Here is a 25,694-nt window from a genome sequence, read left to right as displayed (position 1 = left end):
CGACTAATCCATTCATTCCCCAGGAAATCCTCATAAAGTCTTTTGTGTACAGGTTCCTCTTCACTCTCTCTGCCTCTTGATCTCACCCTTGGTCATTCTTTGTCCCCCACTGCCACCCTCTTTCCCCCACATGATGTGTACCCCTTCTCTTGGGAACCTTGAGTAAAATAAACCATCTTTTCAGTGGCAGTTGTTTTCTGATCTATTGGCCTTACCATGCCTAAATAGTAGTAGTAGTAGTAGTAGTAGTAGTAGTAGTAGTAATAGTTGTCGTAGTAGTAGTAATAATAATAAATAAATAAAACCTACCAAAACAATTGGCCCAGCAAAGCAGGATGGCTTGGTTCCAGACCAAATGACATGACACTAGACTTTTCTTGACTTACATGCTCTTGCAGATAGCAGTAGCTACCTGGGCAGGCATGCCACTGGCTAGCATGTTGGTGCTGTGGGCCATAGCTGCTTTTTGTTTCCTCTACCAGATGTTGCTGTGAATCTACTCCACAAGTTGTGAAATTTGTGAACAGTCCTCCCTTATATTCTCTCTGAGTCAAGGTGTTAAGTGTCCAGGACAGAGAAGTTGGAGGCAGCTCAAATTAATCAGCTACTTCTCATTGTTAAGAGGCTCCTCTGAAGAGAGTTAGGTGTGACCTCATCCAAGTGGCAGGAGATGGTCTGAGCAGCCTACTGGTCAGCAAGTGGTGAGGCCAATGAAGTCATTATATCCTATAACAGTCAATTTATTTGGCCTATTCCACACTACAGTAGGAGACTACTCTGTCTCAAATCATTTATAGGGTCAATGTGAGGGCATCCTAGTGATCATGGCACCCACATGTCATGTGGTCCTGTGGTAAAGGTCATAATTGTTATGCTGCTGTTTGTCTAACTTCCTGACTTAGTTGGGTAGGGGAGACCACATGGATGGAAACCAGTAGCGCAAAGCTTAATGAAAAGGGAAAGATTGGGGGCACTATCCTTACCCTATCTAAGACCCCTGAGGAAGTCATGCCATTGTTTTAGGAATGTAAAACTCATGGACCCTTCTGAGTGCTGCTGCTTACCAGTACACCAAGGGCCTTATGCTCAAAACCTGGGTCTTCAAAATACTGATAAGGCCACTGTTGCTCTCATGGAAGTCCATGTGGACCCTCAGAGGTCAATTGAGACATCACAGAGAGGGAGGCCACTGCCTACAGACAGGACCACTGGACCACAAGAGTTTACCTGTTAAGTATTCAAAGGTCAAAATGGTTTGGGACACACAGGAGACTAAAACAAAAACTAAAATTTTTACCTGCCTATACATATAAGTCATTTTTAAAGACTTTACCCAAAAAAGATAGTGGAAAAAAAATTGGTACTTCAAGACAATTACACTGTCCCGAGAACAGGCTATTATAGCTCTTTAAGTGCAAACCCCTATCTTTGGGAGGTGGATTTGGAAGGCTTGGAAGGAGAAAGAGCCACCTATTAGGGGCTCCTCCCTTTCCTCTGCTTTTGCTGTAACCACTTAGAACACACATAGTGTTATTAGTCACAGATAGAAACTATAAATTGTGCATTCAGGCAGCTAAAAGACTAAGATGAACAAACAAACCAAAAAAGGAAAAAGGGGGGAAAAAAACCACCCAAAGAAATGTAAATACAGGGTAAAAAATAAAAAGTAAATAAACTGTATACATTTAATTTGACTTAATTGTAAGTGGAAAATTTACTTAAAGAATTTATATTTAAAAAACAACAACAACAAAAGGGGCACTCATTGGCTTTTGTGCCTCAACAATATAGGTTCTTTTTTTTTTTTTTTCACAAGAACCAATTAGCTGATTTATTTTAATCTCAGAAATGTGTCTATAATCAATTTGGAGGCATCTGCTGCCCCCTGCCTGAGTCCCTGCCTAATTTCAGCTTTACACTGAAGGAACCTGAGGAAGGGCCGGGATCGCCCCTCACCAGCACATTCCAGTGAAATCAGCAGCTTGCCCAGAGGTGTCATTGCGGCCAGGTTGAAAAGACGGAGAAATATAAAATTGGCTCAGATCTCGTTAAAGCTACATGGCTCAGTACTTTGGTTTTTGCCACAGCAGGGCAACCCTGAGCTCAATCCACACCCCGCACAAAGTGTGCCAGGTTCGTGCACACACACTCGCATGACTGAAGTCACAGTTGGCATAGGAAACCACAGATCCCATGTCCCTTAATTGGCACCACCAAAGCTCCCCGGGAGCTCGCAGACCTCTCCAGGGACACCAGAGGGCCCCCCACATGCTTCATGGGGGGCAGTGGATGCAGCAGCTGGGGAGCCCAAGGCGAATCTCCACTAGTTGTGACCCTGGGCAAGTCACTTGCCTCCCTGTGGGTGCTCTCACCCCAAAGATGGGACAACACATCTAGAATATGATGAGAACAAAAGGAGAGGGTTCATCTCGGGGCAGCCAGGGGGCGTCCCCAAGAGCTGTGTGGAAGACTCTCCTCCCCCAGCCAACCCTGCCTTCTAACTCTTGAACACCAGGAGGTGTAACTCCCCTGGGAAGATATGGTTTGCCTGGCAAGTGGTAAGAGCACTGCCCACGCGGGTTCTACAAAGTACCAGCTGTGAAGGATTTAGGATAGAAATTAAAGAGACGATGTTCTTATTATGAGCCTCAAATTGGAGGAAGATGGTATTTGGGGAGAAGTAGGACATGACCAACACAGACAATTTGAGCAAAGGATTGTTTAACAAGGACACTTCTGTCTCTGCGGAAAGTCACCACTCAGAGGGAAAGCAATTTGGACAACTTCCGCCTGAATCCCCAGAAGAATTGGCATGGAATTAGAAGGCAATGATCTACCCTAACCAAAGACCTGAGAAACATGTGGAATTTAACCCGAAATAAATTTCTAAATTTATTCAGAAAAAAAAAAAAAAAAAAAAGAGGATACTCTCATCCCTTTCATCTGACATTGTCTTCTGAGCTCAGCTCCTCCCCTCAGCCCCCAGGGATTCAGATCTCCTATGGTGTCTCCATCCTGAAAGGCCCACACCTCAAGGCTGTATCAGAAAGGGATGAGCATTCTCCTCCTGCACATTGTCCAGAATAGAGGTATCTGAGAACACAGGAAGGAAGGGCTTATGTCCTGAGGTCCAAGAAGTAAGAGGAGCCCTCCTCGATACCTACAGCTATGGTGAATCAGGATGTCTTCTGGTGACTATGACCTTGGTGATTTCTCATGCCTTACCTATCCAGCTGGCATGCATCCTTCCCTGAGGATCCAGACCAATAGAACTGTCCTCTTACTCAATGGTTAGATTCTTCAACTCTTCCCGAATGTGTTCACCAAAGCTCTCAGTACAGCATCCCCAGGACAGTACCTGGGAGACCTTTAATAAATTCTAAATGGAGAACTGGCAAAAAAAAAAAAAAAAAAAAAAAAATTTTTTCCCTTTTTTTTTTTTTTTTTTTATGGTTTAACAAAATTCTTTAATAAAATTTATAAAAATGAATATTTAAGAATTTTCGCAGCTTAAATTGTTTTCCTTTTCCAGACCTAAAGAAAATACAAAATTATCCATACCCACACACATATACACTCAAAACTACATTAACATTCTCTATACAGGACTAAATTAGAGTTTAAATTGCTGAAAAATCAAGACAATTCCAAGAAGTGATTGCAGGGATGATTTTTTTTCTTTGAAAAACAGCTGACAGACAGTAAAGCAATTTAAGATAAAATTATTTCCCATGGTTGTCAAAAGTTCCTTGAGGTTCACATTTCAATTTAAAAAAGATCCAAGTCAAAGCTCTCCCCACCCTCCCTTTGCCAACACCCTTTAGGGTCATATTTTCTTCCTGCTCCTAAGGGGGGGAAAAAAAGAATTTCCTAATATTGTCAGTTTTCTATGCACACTTAGAATTGGGGCACCTGAGTCCAGATCAGGCTGCATTTTCGGTGCTTGACTGTGCACCCTGGCCCTTCACAAGGATTACAAGATGCTGAATCCTGTGTCGGGTTGATTTGGGTCTCCACGTCCTGTAACACCGCTGGTTACAGGCTTTCTGCTTAAATTACTCTTAAATTAAGTTCTGCAAATGATTCAACAGACCTAACATGCCCTAGCTACTTCTACCCCTGGGAGTCGGGGGCAGCGGATGGGACGCTGGGGAGGGGGCCCGGCCCAGCTCACTGCAGGAGGTGGACAGCAGCAGCCTTTCGGATGAGCCGCTGGGTCAGGGGTGAGCCGGGCTTCAAGGCGTCACGCTCCATCAGGAGGCTCGGCACCACATTCCTGTGGATGCCAGAAGTGCATTTTAAGGCTGCCTGGATCAGCAGCCTTGGTTGAAGACGTCTCTCTGGGCTTTGCTGCCTCCGATCTGCACGATCTGGTAGCGGATGGGCAGGAGCAGCTCCACGACATGGTCGGGGTTCCCCTTCTCGGCCTCCACCAGGGCCTGGCACAGGGGCAGCCCCACGTCACGGGCCAGGAGGTGCTGGTAGTTCTCCCCGGGGGACTCGCTGGCATCCTGCAGGGTGCTCAGAAGCTCTTGTGTGGTCTGGGTGTCCCCAGCTCCCAGGGAGGCCATCAGGAAGTGCGCATCGTTGAACAGCAGGATGTGGTCACGGCTGTGATTCTGGGTCAGGGGCAGGATGTCCTGCCACCGCTCACCCACGGACACTCCTTCCGTGGACATCTGCAGCCGGTACAGCATGGAGCAGCTGTCCACCACATCCAGCATGGTTCCGCTGGTCTTCAAGCTGGGGAGGACATGGTTATCGTAAATGGTCAAGGTGGCCTCGTATTCGCCCTTTTCAATCAGATACAGAGCCCAGTGCCAATAATTATGACAAGCAAACATATCAGAGTCCTTCCAGTGGGTTTCTGAGTGCTGCATAAACTCCAACCGGTCCTTGATTTCTGCTTTCATCTCGTGAATATGGGCAATGGTGTGCACCGACCATGCGTCCATGGGGTTAATAGACAAAGCCTCTTTGGCAAGCTTCTCTGCCTTATCGTAGAAGTTGGTTTCCATTAATCCAAAAGAATAGATGCCTTTCACATAGCTGCTCAGAGGGATGCTGGTGTCCAGAAGGGATAAATTCGAGCCACAGAATCTCGCATCTGTTCCTGGTAGCCCAGGTAAAAATAAGCATCGTGGGAAAATTTTAGGGCTAACATGTCTGGTGGGTGGTCCCAGAGGATCTGTTCCCATAGTTCACAGGCTCCGGAAAAGTTTCCCTTGGCAAAGGTCTGCACTGCAGACACGTGCAGCCGCTCCCGCTGCGTCAGTGGCTGGGTTTGGGAAACCTCCACCATGGTCTTCACGGCCAGGGCCAGCTCTCTCCAGCCTCAGAGCTTCCAGTGCCGACCAGCACGAGCCCACTGGCGATGGCGTGGCCCATTGCGAAGGTTGGATCTGCTGCTCTGAGCTTTGACAGGCGGCCCTCAGTGCCACCAAGACTTTGGTCATTAGTCCACGTTACATACTGGGTCAGGATAGCGTCGAACAGCTTGCAGGCCTCGTTGCTTGTGGTTGAGAGTGGGAGCCCGGAATCCTTCCACGCCTGGCAGTCGCGCAGCCGAGCGGGGGCAGCCGTGGAGACGCGAGGGTGGCGGGGTCCGGGGTGGCGGTCCGGGGCGCCTCCGCAGCGGTGCGGGCGCGGGGCGGGGCCAACAATATAGGTTCTAAATGAACTTTTAACATCTGCTAAAATGCCCCAATTGGCAAAACTAATCAATGCTTGGGCTCAAATTACAGTTATCCCCAGGGGTCCCACTAAGTATAAACATTGTACTCCCTAAAATCTTGGGAAAGTCACTAAATAGAAAATAGAGAAAAATAAGTATGCTTCACTTTAACTATAGCCTTGTCTAAATTTCCCATATTCATAGTACTTATTGTTCTAATATATCCCATATTGGATACAAATCTCTAACACAATGAATTAAAATTAAGTTTTGGCATTTATAAATTGGCAGAATAATAATGAGACCTCCATAGACCTCCATTTAATATGGCCCAATGTAAGAACAGGGCCTTTAAGTAGTAAAACTATTATATAAGACCTAATTAATAAAGGAATGATTTCCCCACTGATTCTTTAACAACTCAGTTTGCCTGATTTCAAACAACAAAAAAAGTATGGATGACTCAGGATTGATAAATGCAACCCTAATTTTATGGTCCCATCTAGTAATTATTTCATACCTAGTGCCTAATATTAAAATTATTGATGCCATCCAATCAACAACCAGTAGATATTTTACTATTACAGATTTATGTAATATGTTCTGTTTAGTGCCAATTTCAACAGCCTCTCAGCTGCAGTTTGCCTCACCTCCAAAGGGACACAATATACCCTTTCCAGGCTGCCCATGAGGTTCCTCACAGCTTTACTATCATACATCATCCATATTCGTTACAGACAGGATCTTAACTTTCTCCACAAATAGCACTATGACATTACATTGATGACCATCCTCCAAGGATACTCATTGGGTACATTCATTAAGGACAATTAAGGACATACAAATCCCTTTTGGGTTCTGGTGGCAACATATTTACAAATTTTTCTTAATCTCACCGATGCTACTTACAAATCAGCCTATCTTAAATGGGGCTCCTCCTACAAACACTCTAGAATCTGTCCCAGTTAAAATCAACAGGCACTTCCATTAGTGCCCTCAGAGACTCCTTCACTAAAGAGGTTTGACACCTTTTCTCATGCCTCCTGGGGTATCTGGACCACATATAATGTCATAAGTTGCCCCAAAGCCTCTGGTGCAAGAAGCTGGTCCTCTTGGCCCTTTGATAAACTCTTCTGGCTACATACTGGTATGTCCTGGAAATAAGAACTCTCACTCATGGGCCCTGAACCCATGATCATCCATACCCAGCTTCTCATTAGTCTTTGGATCATGGAAACAGCGTACCACAAGCTCAACACGGCTATTCAGGGCTCCTGAAGACAGGGTGCAGGCGGTCCGAGCCCTCTGGTATATTCCACCTACAGGAGGGAGTGGATTTCCCTGTCTTTAGTCTCTTGCCACATGCCACAGTGCCAGAGGAGGTCACCCCTCCTCAAGATCACTAGGCTACCCAGTGAATATCTTTTTTTTTTTAAGATTTTATTTATTTATTTATTTATTCATTTATTCATTCATTCATTCATTCATTCATTCGAGACACAGAGAGAGAGAGCGAGAGAGGCAGAGACACACGCAGAGGGAGAAGCAGGCTCCATACAGGGAGCCTGATGTGGGACCCGATCCTGGGACTCCAGGATCATGCCCCAGGCCGAAGGCAGGCTCTAAACCCACTGAGCCACTGAGGGATCCCACCCGTGAATATCTTAAAATAAATTGAGTGCAGAGATGGAAATATATAGACTGTATGGACAGCATTGCCACCATCACAAATGGAGCTCAGTGGAATATTACTGTCTTTCATCCTATAGCCAAGATAACCCTGATAAAAGGATGGACCAGGGATCAATACAGTTGATCAAACTTAAGGCAATCATCTTAGCACTGGATCCTCTGGCCATCAAACAGTCCCATCTGCACACTCATCACAAACTTTTGGATCATTGCTGAGAGTTATCCCCTCAGGGTAAAGTATTACAGAATGTCCTGCCTCATGTACACCAAAAGATAAATACAAATCTACTGAGTTGAGACCACAATGTGAAGCCTTTCTGGGATGTTCTTTATCCTCTTCAGAGTTACAGACACTTTCCTAGGTACAAATTTCACTTCTTAGAATACACGGTACTGGGCTCTTTAAGAAAGGTGTTTAGTAGGGATCCCTGGGTGGCGCGGTGGTTTAGCGCCTGCCTTTGGCCCAGGGCGCGATCCTGGAGACCCGGGATCGAATCCCACGTCGGGCTCCCAGTGCATGGAGCCTGCTTCTCCCTCTGCCTATGTCTCTGCCTCTCTCCCTCTCTCTGTGACTATCATAAATAAATAAAAAGAAAAAAAAAAAAAGAAAGGTGTTTAGTAGAACTGTTATGCCCCTGATAGTTCCCAGATAGTTTGAGAGACATATGGTCTCCTCTAATAACTCCTATTCAAATGCCATTCTGACTAATGAGTCTCTTCTTGCCCCAGGCCTTAATACCTAATTCACAATTATAAGTATTAATTTTATGTATCACTGGGCCAGAGAGTGCCCAGATACTTAGTCAAACATTATTCTAGATGTTTCTGTAAGGTCATTTTTGGATGATATTAACATTTAAATCAGTTGACTTTGAGTAAAGCAGATTGCCCTCTCTAATATGGGTGGGTGGGCCTCATCCAATCAGTTGAAGGTCTGAGTAGAACAAAGAGACTGGCCTCCCTCGAGCAAGAGAAAATTCTCCAGCAGACTGCTTTCCAATTTCATTTGTAATATTAGTCCTTCCTGGTTATATAGCACACTGCCTTTTACACTGTGATTGCAGCAATGTTTCTCTAGGTTTGCAGCCTGCTAGTTCATCGGGCAGATTTTGGATTTGCTGGCCTGAATCTCTGAAAAATCCTGACTGATAAACCCACTTTAACAAGCTTTCCCACTATTCTTTCCTATACTTGAAGGGGGTTATGTTTTTCCTCCATGCATGTAAAAAGCCCATTAATATGACTCTCCCTATCTCCCTAAACTTCTAATTTTATCTTCATCCTGTAAGCCCTGGAATCCCAGGTGCATACTCTCCTTGTCCCATGGGCCAGGTAGTAACCATCTGATATGGGGCCCATTGATCCCAAACTTATATCACTCAAATAAATCCCAAATTCCCAAAACAACAACAAAAGACTTCCTGAATATTTAGTTATAATAGGTGCATAATTAAACTGGATTCTCCCTCTGATCCCATTTAGGAAATTAAAATTAGTTCTCTAGGGGGATCCCTGGGTGGCTCAGCAGTTTAGCACCTGCCTTTGGCCCAGGGCACGATCCTGGAGTCCCAGGATCAAGTCCCACGTCAGGCTCCCGGCATGGAACCTGCTTCTCCCTCCTCCTGTGTCTCTGCCTTCCTCTCCTTCTCTTTCTCTTTCTCTTTCTCTTTCTCTTTCTCTTTCTCTTTCTCTTTCTCTTTCTCTCTCTCTCTCTCTCTGTGTCTATCACAAATAAATAAATCTTTTAAAAAATTAAAAAAATAAAATTAGTTCTCTAGAGCCATTCCCACAGACAACGTGGAATACCAAAAAAGGTAGATAGAAAATTCCACTTATTAAATAAAAATCACAGAGATCATAATAAAAATCAACATCATACCCCATAATGTTGACATAGTCCAGAGGAGAACCCATATCAGACAACCAAAGCTCATTGACTGCAGCTGCACACCATTCTGTTCACTACTGTTTTATTACTATTAGTCCAAGTGCTTTCATTTGTCTACAACAGAGAAGCCCAAACCCTCCAAGTAAACTACAGTTTCAACTAAACATGGCAATACTGAAGCCCACATGCCATTTGTTTGGCTAATGTGAACCCTACAATCCAAGGAAACTTGCCTATCACCAGCCAAACCAAGAACTGAAGCAAAGGGCCACATTAGAGGGCCTGCCTACAGTTTTATGCTGGAGCTCCAGCCTCAGCCACATATATTTATTAAGAGCAATCTGATGCCCTTACTAATAACACCCAAAGTACCCAGGCTGATGCTGGCAGGCTGGGTCCAAAGGCCCATAGGGGGTCTTAAAGGACCAGCCAAGAAGTTCCTTGGCCTTACATAGGATAGGAATCAAATGCAAGCCAGGAGATGAGAGCAGTCTAGCGACAGTATATAGAGAATGAAGGTACAGACAGAGTGTCTGGAAGACTCCGGAAGGAAGGGAGAGAGCCTCATCTTTGCTCTGCATCTGGAGTTTTTCCTGAGGATTGTGGTCCAGTGTACATGTCCTCTCAGACATCCAGGAACTGGTTAGAACAAGGACAAAGGCCCAGGTGTCCTTCATAAGTCAATTTTATTTGTTTGAACCAGGGAGTAGGGATAGAAATGTCTAGCACTGGTGGTCTGGAATATGCATATGATGATTTCATCTGGTCATTGTCATCTGGTCCTAACTTAAATATTGTCTATTTTTCTGGAAGACTCTAGAGATATTATTAACTCTTTGTCCCTCACAAGGAAGGCATACACTATTTGCCCTATGGGGCATGTATAAAGTGGAGGTATAGGTCCTAGCAAGAATAGAAGCAGGAAGGAGCAAAAATATTTTTATGGAGCTCTTCAGTTTCCCTCCCTCAGATCACATGATTTAAAACCTATTTATAACAGAGTCCCTCTTATCACCCATCTGGGCAAACCCTTGGACTATTGGACCTTTAAAATTCAGTCACCCTAATGGATGTTTTTTTTAAATCACCCTTTCATGCATAATATCAAAGTAGACTTGCATATTGTTTTATTATAAAGCCATTTCTAGAGGAAATACTCCCCTCCATGTTCGTTTGTTTCTTAAATTCCACATGAATGAAATCGTATAGTGTTTGTCTTTCTCTGACTGACTTATATTACTTAGCATAATATTTTCTGGCTTAACGGAAACACTTCTGATCAAATTTTTATAGTCCTGTGCTTTATGGTAGTAATTGGGAAAATTAGAAGGAGGGATAAAATTGATAGAATACTAAATTTATATTTTATAGTTTATTATATTTTATATGCTGGATAAAATAGAATTATTTTAACTAACATTGTGCTTTATCTTTGGTGCTGATCTTTCTGATTATTTTAATTATGGGTTTAATGAAGACACCTGGAAAACTTACTATGAAAAACAAAAGAGGATATGAATGAGACTTGAAGTTATACCAGTTACCTCTACTACAAATAAAATTACAGTAGTTAGTAAATATTCCATAATACCACAGCCTTTTCGACAGGCCCCCAAATCACTTTTTTCCCATTAAAGTTAAATGCTGTAAAATAGTTTAAATTTTTAATTCTCTTTACCACATTTGTTTTTTTCCCTTTCTTCCCTTTTAGTTTCATATTAATGGTTATCTGGTGTTCTTAGTTTTGAGTCACAGACTAGCCATAGCTGGTTTTTTTTCTTTATGTGGCCTATGAGTTAAAATTGGTGTGATATCTTTTTTTAAGATTTTTTTTAAATTCAGTTAGCTACTGTATAGTACATCATTAGTTTCTGATGTAATGTTCAATAATTTATCAATTGCATATAATACCCAGTGGTTATCACATCATGTGCCTTCCCTAATGCCCATCACCCACTTACCCCATTCCCTCACCCCCCTCCTCTCCAGCAGTCCACAGTTTGTTTCCCACAGTTGAGAGTCTTTCATGATTTTTCTCCCTCTCTGGTTTCTTCCCATTCAGTTTTCCCTCCCTTCCCTGACTATCCTCTGCACTGTTTCTTATATTCCACATATGAGTAAAACCATATGATAATTTTCTTTCTCTGATTAACTTATTGCACTCAGTTATTATACCCTCTAGTTCCATCCATGTTGATGTAAATGATAAGTATTCATCCTTTCTGATGGCTAAGTAATATTCCATTGTATAAACATACCACATCTTTACCCATTCATCTGTCAATGGATATCTCAGCTCCTTCCATAGTATTGCTATTATAGACATTGCTTCTATAAACATTGGGGTGCAGGTACCCCTTTGGATCACTACATTTGTATCTTGGAGGTAAATACACAGTAGTGCAATTGCTAGGTATTAGGGTAGCTCTATTTTTAGATTCCAGAGGAACCTCCACACTCTTTTCCAGAGTGTCTGTACCAGTTTGCATTTCCATCCACATCCTTGCCAATATTTGTTGTCTCCTGCCTTGTTAACTTTAGCCATTCTGACTGGTGTAAGGTGATATCTCATTGTAGTTTTGGTTTGTATTTTCCTGATGACCAGTGATGTGGAGCATTTTTTCATGCATCTGTTGGCCATTGGTATATCTTCTTTGGAGTAATACCTGTTCATGTTTTCTTCCCATTTCTTCTTTTTCTTCTTTTTAATATATTTTTTTAAGATTTTATTTATTTATTCAGGGAGAGAGAGAGAGAGAGAGAGAGGCAGAGACACAGGGAGGCAGAGGGAGAAGCAGGCATCATACAGAGAGCCTGACATGGGACTCGATCCAGGGTCTCGAGGATCACACCCTGGGCTGCAGGCAGCGCTAAACCGCTGCTCCACCAGGGCTGCCCTTCTTTTTAATATTTTATTTAAATTCATTTTGCCAATATTACACACACACACACACACACACACACACACACACACACCCAGTGCTCATTCCATCAAGTGCCCTCCTTAGTGCCTGTCACCCAGTTATCCCATCCCTCCATCTCTTCCCCTTCTGCAACCCTCAGTTTGTTTCCCAGAGTTAGGAGTCTCTCATGGTTTGTCTTCCTCTCTGATTTTTCTCCACTTAGTTTCCCCTCCTTTCCCTTATAGTCCCTTCACTATTTCTTATATCCCACATATGAGTGAAACCATAGATAATTGTCTTTCTCCAAATGACTTAATTACACTCAGCATAATATCCTCCAATTCCATCCTTGGCAAAGCAAATGGTAGATATTCGTCCTTTCTAATAGCTGAGTAATATTCCATTGTGTGTGTGTGTATCTCACATCTTCTTGATCCATTCATCTGTCAAAGGACATCATTGCTCCTTCTACAATTTGGCTATTGTGGACATTGCTGCTATTAACATTGGGGTGCAGGTGTCCTGTAGTTTCACTAGAATTGTATCTGGTAAATACCCAGTAGTGAAATTGCTAGGTCATAGGGTAGCTCTATTTTTAACTTCTTGGGGAATATCCACACTGTTTTCCAGAGGGGCTGCACCAGCTTGCATTTCCATCAACAGTACAAAAGGGTTCCCCTTTCTCCATATCCTCGCCAACATTTTTTGTTTCCTGTCCTGTTAATTTTAGCCATTCTCACTGGTGTAAAGTGATATCTAATTATGGTTTTGATTTGTATTTCCCCGATGCCAAGTGATGTGGAGCATTTTCTCATGTGCTTGTTGGCCATGCATAGGTCTTCTTTGGAAAAATGTCTGTTCATGTCTTCTGACCATTTCTTTGCATTATTTTTTTGTTTTGGGCATGCTGAGTTTGCTAAGTTCTTTATAGATCTTGGATACTAGCCCTTTATCTGATGTGTCGTTTGCAAATATCTTCTCCCATTCTGTAGGTTGCCTTTTAGTTTTGCTGACTATTTCCTTTGCTGTGCTGAAGCTTTTTATCTTGATGAAGTCCCAATAGTTCATTTTTACTTTTGTTTCCCTTCCCTTTGGAGACCTTTCTTGCAAGCGGCTGCGGCCGAGGTTGAAGTGGTTGCTGCCTGTGTTCTACTCTAGGATTTTGATGGATTCCTGTCTCACATTTACATCTTTTACCCATTTTGAGTTTATCTTTATGCATGGTGTAAGAGAATGGTTCAGTTTCTTTTTTCTGCATGTGGCTGTCCAATTTTCCCAACACCATTTGTTGAAGAGATTGTCCTTTTTCCATTGAATATTATTTCTTGCTTTTTTGAAGATTAGTTGACCATAGAGTTGAGGGTCCATTTCTGGGTTCTCTATCCTCTTCCATTGATCTGTGTGTCTGTTTTTGTGCCAGTTCCATGCTGTCTTGATAATCATAGTTTTGTAATACAACTTGAAGTCAGGAATTGTGATGCTCCTGCTTTGGTTATCTTTTTCAACATTCTTCTGAATATTTAGGTTCTTTTCTGTTTCCATACAAATTTTAGGATTATTTGTTCCAGGTCTGTGAAAGCTTTGATGATATTTTGATAGAGATTTCATTGAATGTTAGATTTCTCTGGGTAGCATAGACATTTTCACAATATTCATTCTCTAATCCATGAGCATGGGATGTTTTTCCATCTTTTTGTGTCTTCCTCAGTTTCTTTCATAAGTGGCCTATAGTTTTCAGAATACTTATCTTTCAACTCTTTGGTTACGTTTATTCCTAGGTATTTTTTTGTGGGGGGGTTTGGTGCAGCTGTAAATGGGGATTGATTCCTCAATTTCTCTTTCTTCAGTCTCATTGTTAGCATGTAGAAATGCAACTGATTTCTGTGTATTGATTTTATATCCTGCCATGATATTGCTGAATTGTTGTATGGGTTCTAGCAATTTTGGGGTAGAGTCTTTTGGGTTTTCCACATCAAGTATCATATCATTTGCAAAACTGAGAGTTTGACTTCTTCTTTGCTAATTTGAATGCCTTTTACTTCTTTTTGTTGTTTGATTGCTGAGGCTAGGACATCTAGTACAATGTTGAACAACAGTGGTAAGAGAGGGTATCCCTGTTGTGTCCCTGACTTTAGGGGAGATGCTCTCAGTTTTTCCCCATTGAGAATGATATTCACTGTGGGCTTTTTATATATGGTTTTTATGATGTTTAGGTATGTTCCCTCCATCTCTACATTGTTGAGAGTTTTAATCAAGAAAAGATGCTGTATTTTGTCATAGGTTTTTTTATGCATCTATTGAGAGGATCCTTTCTTTTATTAATGTGATGTATCATGCAGATTGACTTGTGCCTGTTAAACCACGCTTGCAGTCCAGGAATAAGTCCCACTTGGTCATGGTGAATGATCCTTTCAATGTACTGTTGGATCCTACTGACTAGTATCTTGGTGAAAGATTTGGTATCCATGTTCATCAGGGATATTGGTCAGTAATTCTCCTTTTTTTATAGGGTCTTTGTTGGTTTTGAGATCAAGATAATGCTGGCCTCATATAATGAATTTGGAAGTTTTTCTTCTATTTCTATTTTTTTAAAACAGCTTCAGAAGAATAGGTATTGATTCTTCTTTAAATGTTTGGTAGAAATACCCTAGGAAGCCATCTTGCCCTGGATTCTTTTTTTTGGGGGGGAGGTTTTTGATGCCTGCTTCAATTTCCTTGCTGCTTATGCATGCTCAGCCTTTCTATTTTTTCCTGTATCTGTTTTGGTAGTTTATAAGTTTCTAGGAATGCATCTATTTCTTTCAGATTGCCTAATTTGTTGTCATAGATTTGCTCATAATAGGTTCTTATAATTGTTTGTGTTTCCTTGGTGTTGGTTAGGATCGTTCCTCTTTCACTTGTGAAAATCACAAGTGAATTTATTTATTTAGGTCCTTTCTCCTTTACTTTTTGATAAGTCTGGCTAGAGGTTTATCATTCTTATTAACTCTTTTCAAGAATCAGCTCCTAGTTTCATTGATCTGTTCTACTGCTCTTTTGGTTTCTCTTTCATTGATTTTTGTTCTCATCTTTATTATTTTTCTTCTTCTCCTGGGTTTAGGCTTCATTTGATATTCTTTTTCTGACTCCTTTAGGTGTAAGATTTGCTTGTGTTTTTGAGAATTTTCTTGTTTCTTGAGAAAGGCCTTATTGCAATATGCTTCCCTCTTAGGACCACCTTTGCTGTATCTCAAATGTTCTGAATGGTTTTTTTTTTTTTAATTTCATTTGCTTCCATGAATTTTTAAAATTCTTCTTGAATTTTCTGTTGACCCACTCATTCTTTACTAGGTATTGACCTCCTAATGTTTTTGTGTTCTTCCAAATTTTCTCTTGGAATTGAGTTCATGTTTTAAACCATCGTGGTTTAGAATATGCAGGGAATAATCCTCATCTTTTGATATCAATTGAGACCTGATTTGTGACCCAGTTTGTGATCTATTCTGGAGAATGTTCCTTGTATACTACTCGAGAAGAATGTGTATTCTGTTGCATTAGGGTTGAATGCTCTACATGTATCTGTTAAGTCCATCTGTTCCAGTTTATCATTCTAAGCCCTTGTTTCCTTGTTGATCTTCTGCTTATATTATCTATCCATTGCTGTGAGTGGGGTATTAAAGTCCCCTACTATTGTTGTATTATTATCAACATGTTTCTTCAATTTTTTTATCAGTTGCTTGATATAATTGGCTGCTCCCAAGTTAAGAACATAAATATTTATAATTGTTTGATCTTGTTGGATAGACTCTTTAAGTATGATATAGTGTCCCTCTTCATCTCTTATTACAGTCTTTGGTTTAAAGTCTAATTTATCTGATATAAGGATTGCTACCCCAGCTTTCTTTTGAGTTCCATCAGCATGATAAATAGTTCCCCATCCCCTTACTTTCAATCTGGAGGTATGTCTGGGTCTACGATTCATCTCTTATAGACAGCATATCAATGAGTCTTGCTTTTTTACCCAATCTGATACTGTATGTCTTATGATTGGAGCATTTAGCCCATTTACATTCAGAGGAACTATTGAAAGATATGAATTTTATTGCCGTTGTATTACTTGTTTAGTCACTGTTTCTGTAGATTGTCTTGTTCCTTTCTGGTCTATGCTACTTTTGGATTCTTTCTTCACCTAAAGTATCCCTTTTAATATTTCTTGCACGTTGGTTTAGTGATCACAAATTCTTTTCGTTTCTGTTTTTCCTGGAAGCTCTTTATCTCTCCTTCCTTTCTGAATGACAGCCATGATGAATAAAGTATTCTTGGCTCAATGTTTTTCCCAATTATCACCCTGAATATATCATGGTAATCCCTTTTGGACTGGACTGTCTCTGTGGATAGGTCTGCTGCCAGACCAATGTTTCTACCCTTGTGGATTAAGGACCTGTTTCAGGATTAAGATTAAACTGCTATCAGGATTTTCTCTTTATCTCTGAAATTTGCGAGCTTCACTATTACACGTCAAGGTGTTAAACTACTTTTATTGATTTTGAGGGCATTTCTCTGGGCCTCTTGGACTTGAATGCCTGTTTCCTTCCCCAGGTTAAGGAAGTTCTCAGCCAAAATTTGTTCAAATAAACCTTCTGCCTCCACCTTTCCTCATCTTCTGGAACCCCTATTATTTGAATATTATTGCACTTTATGATATCACTGATCTCTCAAAGCTTCCCCTTATGATCCAGTAGTTCCTTTTCTTTCTTTTTCTCGGCTTCCTTAGTTTCCATTATTTGTCTTCTGTATCATTGATCTCTTCTGTTTCATTTACCCTAGTGCTTAGAGCCTCCATTTTTTACTGCTTCTCAGTAATAGTATTTTTAAATTTTGCCTGATTGGATTTTACTTCTTTTATTTCTACAGTAAGGGATTCTCTAGTGTCTTTTATGCTTTTTTTCAACCCCAGCTAGTATCTTTATAATTATTATTCTGAATTCTAGCTCTGACATCTTACTTATATCCATCTTGATTAAATCTATGGCAGAGAATATTGCCTCTGGTTCTTTCTTTTGTTGTGATTTTCTCCTTCTAGTCATTTTGTCCAGAAAAGAAAGGAGAGTAGAAAAGAAAAAAAGGAACAAACCCAGCAAGAACAGCAATAATAATATTAACAACAATAATATTTCAGGATGTGATCCTGGTATATGTATGTATACTCTGCAGTTGTATGTTAGTTGCTCTTTCCCACTGGTCCTTCCTCTATAAAGTTCCTCCTTGCTTGTAGTTGGGGAGTATTTGTTCCTTTAAGTAGGTATGTTCTTTTTTCTTTTTTTTTTTTAAGGATTTATTTATTTATTCATGAGAGACACACAGAGAGAAAGAGAGGCAGAGACACAGGCAGAGGGAGAAGCAGGCTCTATGCAAGGAGCCTGTCCTGGGACTTGATCTTGGGTCTCCAGGACCACACCCTGGACTGAAGGTGGCGCTAAACCGCTGAGCCACAGGGGCTGTCAGGTAAGTATGTTCTGATTTGTTTGTGAAGTTAAGCCAGAAGCTGAAGTTTTGGTGCTTTCTTTAATCAGTAGACTTGGTATATGCTAGGATTTGTGTTTGTCTTCTGAGGAAGAGGCCTGTTGCTCTGGCTCACAGTCTGACTTGCTCTTAAAGATGCTTCTGCCAGGACAGGAGGTGGGGTTTAGTGTAGGGGATTCCAGTCTCCAGTAGAGGTGCTGGGTTTCTCTTTGGAATCTGACTGGGCTGGTGGGCAGGAAGAGGGAGTGGTGGTAGAAGTAGAATATGGTGTTCCTTTGTCCCTGGAGGTGGAACTCCTAGAAGCTGCTCAGGAAGCCCACTCAGAAAAGTGAGCAATCTCCTGTGGCCCAGCCCTTGTTAATTCCCTGGCCTAACTTGTCTATGTCTGGGTTATCAAAATGCCCAGACTCATAGACCTCTTGTATTTTATATCTGGCTAGTGGCTAGGATTCAAAACTCCAAGTTTTAAAGGGCCTGATAATGTTCGCACCCACTCCAGTCCGCCAGTGGAAAGACTCAGGGAATACTGAGCACTATCATGCCCTAGAAAAGCCTTAGCTCAGTGTGCACAGAGGCTAGAGTTTATTGTAACTCAGGGAAAAGCTGGAGCCAGGCTATTAACCATCTGCACTTGACTCAGTCCTCTACTCCCCTTTCTCCCAGGAAAGCCATTGCAGAGGCTAGAATCTACTGTGGCAGACAGCAAAAAAGCAGTGGCCATGTTATCAATGATACGCTCCAGTCTCTATGGTGTTCCCAGAAAAGTGCACAAGCCCAGAGGTATAAACCTACTGTGGCTCAGAGCAAAAAGCAGCAACCAAGTTATCTGGGATCCACTCTAGTTCCTGTACACTGCTCCTTCAGTCCCACAAAAGTGGCTATTGGTGCACACACAGAGATTTAAGCCTATTAAATCAGAGCAAAAAGTGGTAGCGAGGTTATCCTGGATCTGCTTTAGTCTCTGCACTTCCCTCAGTGAGTCCTAATAAAGCTGCTGCTTGGTACATGCACAGAAGCTTAAGCCCTATTGTGGCTCACACCCAAGAATTTAAGAGGTTTTCTGCCCTCTGCATGACCCTCTGACCTTGCTGCAGCACTGTCCCTTTGTCTCTGGAGAGGACTAATATGCTCCTCCATATACCCTCCAGGAGGCAGAGCAATTTTGCCCTAGGCCACCCAGAGATCCACATGCCACACTTATTCTGGAGTCACAAACTGCTGCAATCTTTCCAACTTTACCCCTCTTCTTGAATTTGCTCCACAAACTGGTCTTCTTCCCTTCCTGGCCTCAATGGTTCCCAATCCTCAATTTTTAGGGCTCTGAACCATGCTTCTGCCAAATTCACTCACTCCAACTGTGCAGATTGTTTTGTATTCCTCTGATCCTCTTCCTAGTTTCAAAAATAGTTAAAGGTTGATCTAGTTGTATTCAAAGGGTGAGGCAAGTTCAAGGTTGCCCTACTACTCTGCCAGCTTGGACCTCCTGAAATTGCTTCTATTGCCATGTGAAAGAAGATGGTCCTTTAAAGATGGTTTCTAGACGCGCTAGTTTCACAGATTTAGGTAGATGGCACTTTCAATATGTTTACACACATACATTTGAAGACACTTCTTTCTCTACGAAATAAATGAAATTGAAAAATGGTTTCTACACATACTTGTTTCGCTAAGTATATGGTATATTCTTTATGCTTCCATACATACATTTGAAGACACTTATCTCTCCATGAAAGATGTTATTTAAAAGATGATTTCTCCACAGAAATCTCTCACTAAATTAGGCATATGGCTGTTTCTTTATGCTTCCACACATACATGTGAAAATGCATCTTTCTACATGAAAGGAGATGTTAGTTGAAGCATGGTTTGCGAACAGACTTAATTCATGGAGGTAAGTATATGGCACTTTCCTTATATTTCCACACATTCTTTTCAAAACACTTTTATCTCCATGAAAGAAGATGTTATTTGAAAGATGGTTCTACACAAACATGTTTCACTGAGTTAAGTAAATGGCACTTTCTTATGCTTCCACAAACATTTCTAAAACAGTACTATCTTCAAGAAAGATGTTAGTTGAAATACTATTTCTATACAGAGTTGTTTCATTAAGTATATGATACTTTCTTTATGCTTCCACACATACATTTGAAAACACTTCCATCTTCGTAAAGTAAGATATTAATTTAAAGATGCTATCCATGGAGCACCTGGATGGCTCAGATGGTTAAGCATCTGCCCTCAGTTCAGGTCATGATCTCAGGGTCCTGGGATCAAGCCCCAAGCTGGGCTCTCTGCTCAATGGGGAGTCTGCTTCTCCCTCTCCCTCTACCTTTCCCCCTCTGCTTATGCTTTCTTTCTCTTTCTCTCTCTCTCTCTCTCAAATGAATAAATAACATATTTAAAAAATAAAGATGCTTTCCATACAGTATTCTTTTATAGAGTTACTATATGGCAGTTTCCTCATGCTTCCACATATACTCTTTTGAAGACTTCTGTCTTCATGAAAGAAGATATTAGTTGAAACATGCTTTCTACAGGAACTTGTTTCTCTGAGTTAAGTATTTGGCACTTTCCTTATCTTTCCACACATACATTTGAAAATGTTACAATCCTAATGAACTAAGATGTTAGTTGAAAGGTGCTTTCTATACAGTGTTCTTTCTTAGAGATATGTATATGGCACTTTCCTTATGCTTATACACATATATTTGAAAACATTTCAGTCTTAAAGAAAAAGTGAAAGGAAGAAGCAAAAAACTTACCCTCAGCCCTACAATATGCCTAGTCTCTAAAACCAAACACTGACCCAGAGCCTCACCCTAAAGCTTGCCCTCAACTCAGTTCTCAGGGCAGGTCTTACCACTGTCATCATATGCAACCCTATCATCTCCTGGACCCTCATCCTAAGCCTAGGCAAGTGTATTACCCTTCCTAGTCCTAGTATTAGTCTGTGGAAAGACGAGATTTTGGAGACAAGACTGGTGCAGGGTGGATCAGCCAAAACTACAGAAGGAAGCTGTGCCACATGGAACCACTAGGATGGAGCTGTAGAGCAAGATTCTAAGGAAAACCTGACCCTCAGTCCCACCATGTGCATGGCCCCTTGAAATCAAACCCTCACCCTGAGACTCATTCTAAGTCTTGCCCTCACCTCAGCCCTATGGGCAGGTCCCTACACTGTCACTGAATTGCCTCCTACCATCTCCTGGACCAGAACCCTAATCCTACCTGACTGGGCCTGAACCCTAGATCTAAAGGTACAATGGATTTGAGACACCTGGTCAATGCAAGACAAATCAGGCAGGAACACAGAAGGAAACCATGCCACATGAAACCCCAAAATGGAGCTGGAGAGTATGATTTTAGTGAAAGACCTAACCCTCACCAAAAACACCAGCATGTACCTGAGGCCAATCTGGAAGCCAGAGCTTCACCCTAATGCTAGCTGTCAACTCAGTCACAGGCAGATATCTGCACTGCCTTCAGATAGGTGTAACAAGTTCCATATCAGAACCCCAACCTAGCCCTGACCAGAACCGAACCCTAGGTCTGAGTGCACAATGGATGTGAGACAGCTGGCCAGTACCAGATTATTCAGGGAGGAATTCTAAAGGAAATCATGGCATGTGCAACCTCCGGTATAGAGCTAAAGAACTTAATTGTAGCATAAACCTAACCATCCCCAACTGCATCAGCATCCCCATGAGGCCAAACCTGAAGCAGGAGCCTAACTCCCATCATTGCAGGCCCTCAAGCAAGCCCTCATGGAAGGTCTCTTCAGAGCCATTAGGTAGGCCCTTACTATCCCCCAGAACAGAACCCTTACCCTTGCCCTGGCTATGGCCCTGATTGGGCCCAAACTCGAGGTCTAAGGGCACAGTGGGTTTTGGAGACTTGGCCTATGTCAGACTATACAAATAGGAACAAAGAAAGAAACCGTGGGAAAAAAAAAAAAAAAGGAAACCGTGCCTCGTACAACCCCTGAATGGAGCTGGAAAGCATGATTCTAACGAAAAACAAAACAAAACAAAACAAACAAACAAACAAAAAAACCGCTCACCAAGATTATCAGCATCCCCCTGAGGACAGTCCAGAAGCTGGAGACTAACCCTAATGTTAAGATGGAAACCATGCCACCTGCAACCCCCTGCGATGGTACTACGAGCATGATTCTAGCAAGAAACCTATCCTTGATCAACAGCGTCAACATCTCTCTCAAGCCAAACACGAAACCAGATCGTCACTCCAATGTTAGACCTCAACTCAACCCTCAGGACAGGCCAAAAGCATGTTCTTACCATTTCCAGGACCCTCACCCTAAACCTAGGCATGGCTCTCACCCCATCTGGGCCTAAATGCTAAGTCTGAGAAAAGATGGGATTTGGGACACAAAACAAGCACAACACTAATCAGGCAGGAGCAAAAAGGAAACCATGCCAGTTGCAACTACTGGAAGGAGTGTATCATTGTAGTGAAATTGCTGGATGGAGTGTATCATTGTAGTGAAATACCTAAAGCTCAGCAACACTAGGAACATGTCCCTGAAGCCAAACCTGAAATTTGAGCCTTAACCTAATGCAGCGCTTCAAATTTGCCCTAAGGGCAAATCTCTACACTGCCATCAGACAGGTACCTACTATTTCCCAGATCCTCATCCTAACCCTATGATGTTAAATCTGAGGAAAGATGAGATTTAGGACAAATGACAGGGACAGGATGAATCAGACAAGAATAGAGAAGCAAGCTCTGCCATGGACAACTACATGAGCTGGAGAGCATGAAACTAGTGAAAAACCTAAAACTCAGTAACAGCATGAGCACCCCCTAGAGGCCTAACCATAAGCTAGAGACACCCTAATGCCAGCCCTCAACTCAGCCCTCAGGGCAGATCTCCACACTGGCATTGGATTAGCCCTTAGAGGCTCTTGACATTAACCCTAACTCTAGCCCGGGCTGTGGCGATCACTGGACCCGAACCCTAGGTCTGAGGGCAAAATGGATTTGGGATACCTGGTCAATGCTAGACTAATTAGGCGGGAACACAGAAGGAAAACGTTTAACTTGTAACCCCCTGGATATTGCTGGAGATCACGCTACAAATGAAAAATCTAAAATTCAGCAATATTATAAGCATTACAATTTTAGTATATGTGCTGCTGAAGCGAACACTATTATGAGCATTTCAGAGGCCGGCCTAGAAGTCTGAGCCTCACCCAAATGCTAACCTCAATTCAGTCCTCAGGGCAGGAATCCACATAGCCAGTAAATTGACCCCTAACATCTCCCAGACCATAACCCTACCCTTAGCACTGGATGTGGCCCCAACCAGGCCAGAATCCTATTATGAGGGCACAAAGGATTTGGGACGCCAGGCTGATGCTTGACTAATCAGGCAGGAATAGAGAAGGAAACCGTACCTCTTGCAACCCGCAGGATGTTGCTAAAGATTGATTTTAGCAAAAAACCTAAACCTCAACAATAATATGAGTGATCTTTGAGGCCAAACTGGAAGCCTGAGCCACACCCTAATGCTAACCCTCAACCCAGCCCTCAGGGCAGGATTCTGCACTACAATGGGATAGGTAGTACCTATCATCTCCTGGATTCTCACCCTGACCCTAAGCATGGGGCTGGCCATATGTGGGCCTAAATGCTAAATCTAAGGAATAATGGGACTTGGGATAAATGACTGGTACAGTTCGAATCAGCCAAGAATACAGAGGCAAACCATGCCATGTGCAATCATCAGCAATGATCTAGAGATCATGATTCTAGTGAAAAATCTAAAATTTAGCAGCAGAACTAGGATCCCCCTGAGGCAAAACCAGAAGCTGGAACCTGACCCTAATGTTAGCCCTGAATTCAGCCCTCAGAGCATGTCTCCACATTGACATCAGATAGACTCCTACCATCGCCTGGACCCTAACCCTACCCCGCCTATGTATTTTACTAGGCCCAAAGCTTAGGTTGGAGGGCCCAATGGCATTGAGACACTGGCCGATGCTATACAAATCAGGCAGGAGAAAAGAAGGGAAGTGTGCCACTTGAAACCCCTAGGATGTTGTTAAAGATAACATTGTTATTAGATTCTAGTGAAAAATTTAAAACTCAGTAACACAATGAGCATCCCTGAGACCAAACTAGAATACTGAGCCTTACCCTAATGCTAGAGATCATCTCAGCCCTTAGGGCAGGATTCCACTCTGCTATGGAATTGGCCCATACTGTCTCATGGACCTACACCCTAAACCTAGCCTGGCTGAGGCCCTGACTGGGCTGAACACTAGGTCTGAAGGCAAAATGGATTTGAGATACCTGGCTGATTCCAGACTAACTAAGCAGGAACACAAAGGAAACTGTACCCCATTCAACCACCTGGATATCACTGGAGTCAAAGGTTGTAGCAAAAAATCTAAATTTCAGCAACACTAAGAGTATCTCTATGACCAGATCTGAATCCTGAGCCTAAGCCTAATGCTTGCTTTCAACTCAGGCTTCAGGTCAGATCTCCACACTGCCACCGGATAGTGGCACTCCACACTACCATCACCTGGACTGTAACCCAACCCTAACACTGCCTGTAGGGCTTACTGGGCCCAACCCCTAGGTCTGTGGGCACAATGGTATTGGGACTTCTGAACGATGCCAAACAAATCAAGCAGGAATAAAGAAGTAAACAGTACCACTTGAAACTCTCATGATGTTGCAGGAGACCATGATTCCAGAGAAAATTCTAAAACACAGCAAAGCAACACTATGAGCATCCCACTAAGTCCAAATCAGAAGCCTGAGCCTCATCCTAAGGCGAGCTGTCAACTCAGACCTCATAGCAGCTCTTAGTACTGCCATGGGATAGGTGCCTACACTCTCCTGGATACTCACCCAAACACTAACATGGCTATGGCCCTACCTGGGCCCAAATCCTACATCTGAGGAAAGACAGAATTTAGGAAACAAGGCTGGTAGAGGATAACCCAGGAAAGAATACAGAAGAAAGCTATGCCACATATCACCACCATGGTGGACCTAGAGAGAATGAATGTTATTCTAGCAAATAACATTAAAACTCAGCAACAGAATGATGTCCCCTTGCGGCCAAATGAGAAGGGGGAGACTCACCGTAATCCTAGCCTCAACTCAGTCCTCAGGTCAGGACTCTGCACTGCCACTATCAAAATTGACCACATCAGATAGGCTCCTACCATCTCCTGGAATGTAATCCATTGTGCTGGATGTGGCACTTAACTAGGTTTGAACCCTAGTTCTGAAGTCAGAGTGGATTCTATCCATCTGGCCAATGCCAGACTAATCAGGCAGGAACACAGAAGGAAACTGTGTCACTTGCTACCCAGGGATTTTGCTGGAGACCATGATTCTAGGGAAAAACCTGACACTATGAACATCCCATTGAGTTCAAATCAGAAGGCTGAGCCTCCCCCTAATACTAGCCCTCAACTTGCCTCCTAATGTAGGGCCTCAACTCACCCCTATGGGCAAATCTCTGCACTGCCATTGGACAGGTACTTACGATCTCCTAGATTCTCACCCTAACCCTAGGCACAGCTCTGGACCTAATTTGGCCCAAATGATAAGACAGGAAAGTCGGGATTTGGGACATAAGACTGATCCAAGACAAATCAGTCAGGAATACAGAAGCAGCCCAGCCATGCAAAACCATGGCGGTAGAGCTGGACAGCATGATTCTAAAAAGAAATCCTAAACTTCAGCCCCACAATGTGCTTAGTTCCAGAAACCAAATGCTAATCCTGAGCTTCACCCTAATACTCACCTCCACTCAGCCCACAGGGCAATATCCACATTGTCATCAAATAGGCCCCTACTATCTTCCAAAATGGAACCCTAATCCTAGACCTGGCACATAGACACAAGGATGGGACACCTAATTGATGCCAGACTTTTCAGACAAGAACATAGAAGGAAACCCTGCCACTTGCAACCCAAGGATATGCTGGAGACCATGATTCTAGGGAAAAACTTGACACTCAACAACATTATGAGCATCCCCATGAGG

At 42.4% G+C, this 25,694-nt stretch overlaps 1 protein-coding gene across 1 annotated transcript; it reads right to left on the bottom strand.

Annotated features, from left to right (window-relative positions):
* Positions 1 to 3,946: 3,946 nt before the first annotated feature.
* Positions 3,947 to 25,482, bottom strand: LOC121497682 (tetratricopeptide repeat protein 38-like). Its single transcript, XM_041767432.1, is given in 6 exon segments — positions 3,947 to 4,320; positions 4,323 to 5,065; positions 5,068 to 5,331; positions 5,334 to 5,693; positions 6,880 to 6,993; positions 25,452 to 25,482. Coding segments are annotated over 6 exon segments (1,662 nt in total). The 3' UTR covers positions 3,947 to 4,170.
* Positions 25,483 to 25,694: the final 212 nt, after the last annotated feature.

This window comes from Vulpes lagopus, chromosome 8 (genome assembly GCF_018345385.1).
Source record: "Vulpes lagopus strain Blue_001 chromosome 8, ASM1834538v1, whole genome shotgun sequence".
Lineage (NCBI taxonomy): Eukaryota > Metazoa > Chordata > Mammalia > Carnivora > Canidae > Vulpes > Vulpes lagopus.
Note: the sequence above shows the minus strand (reverse complement) of the source record. Positions and strands in the feature narration are given on the sequence as shown.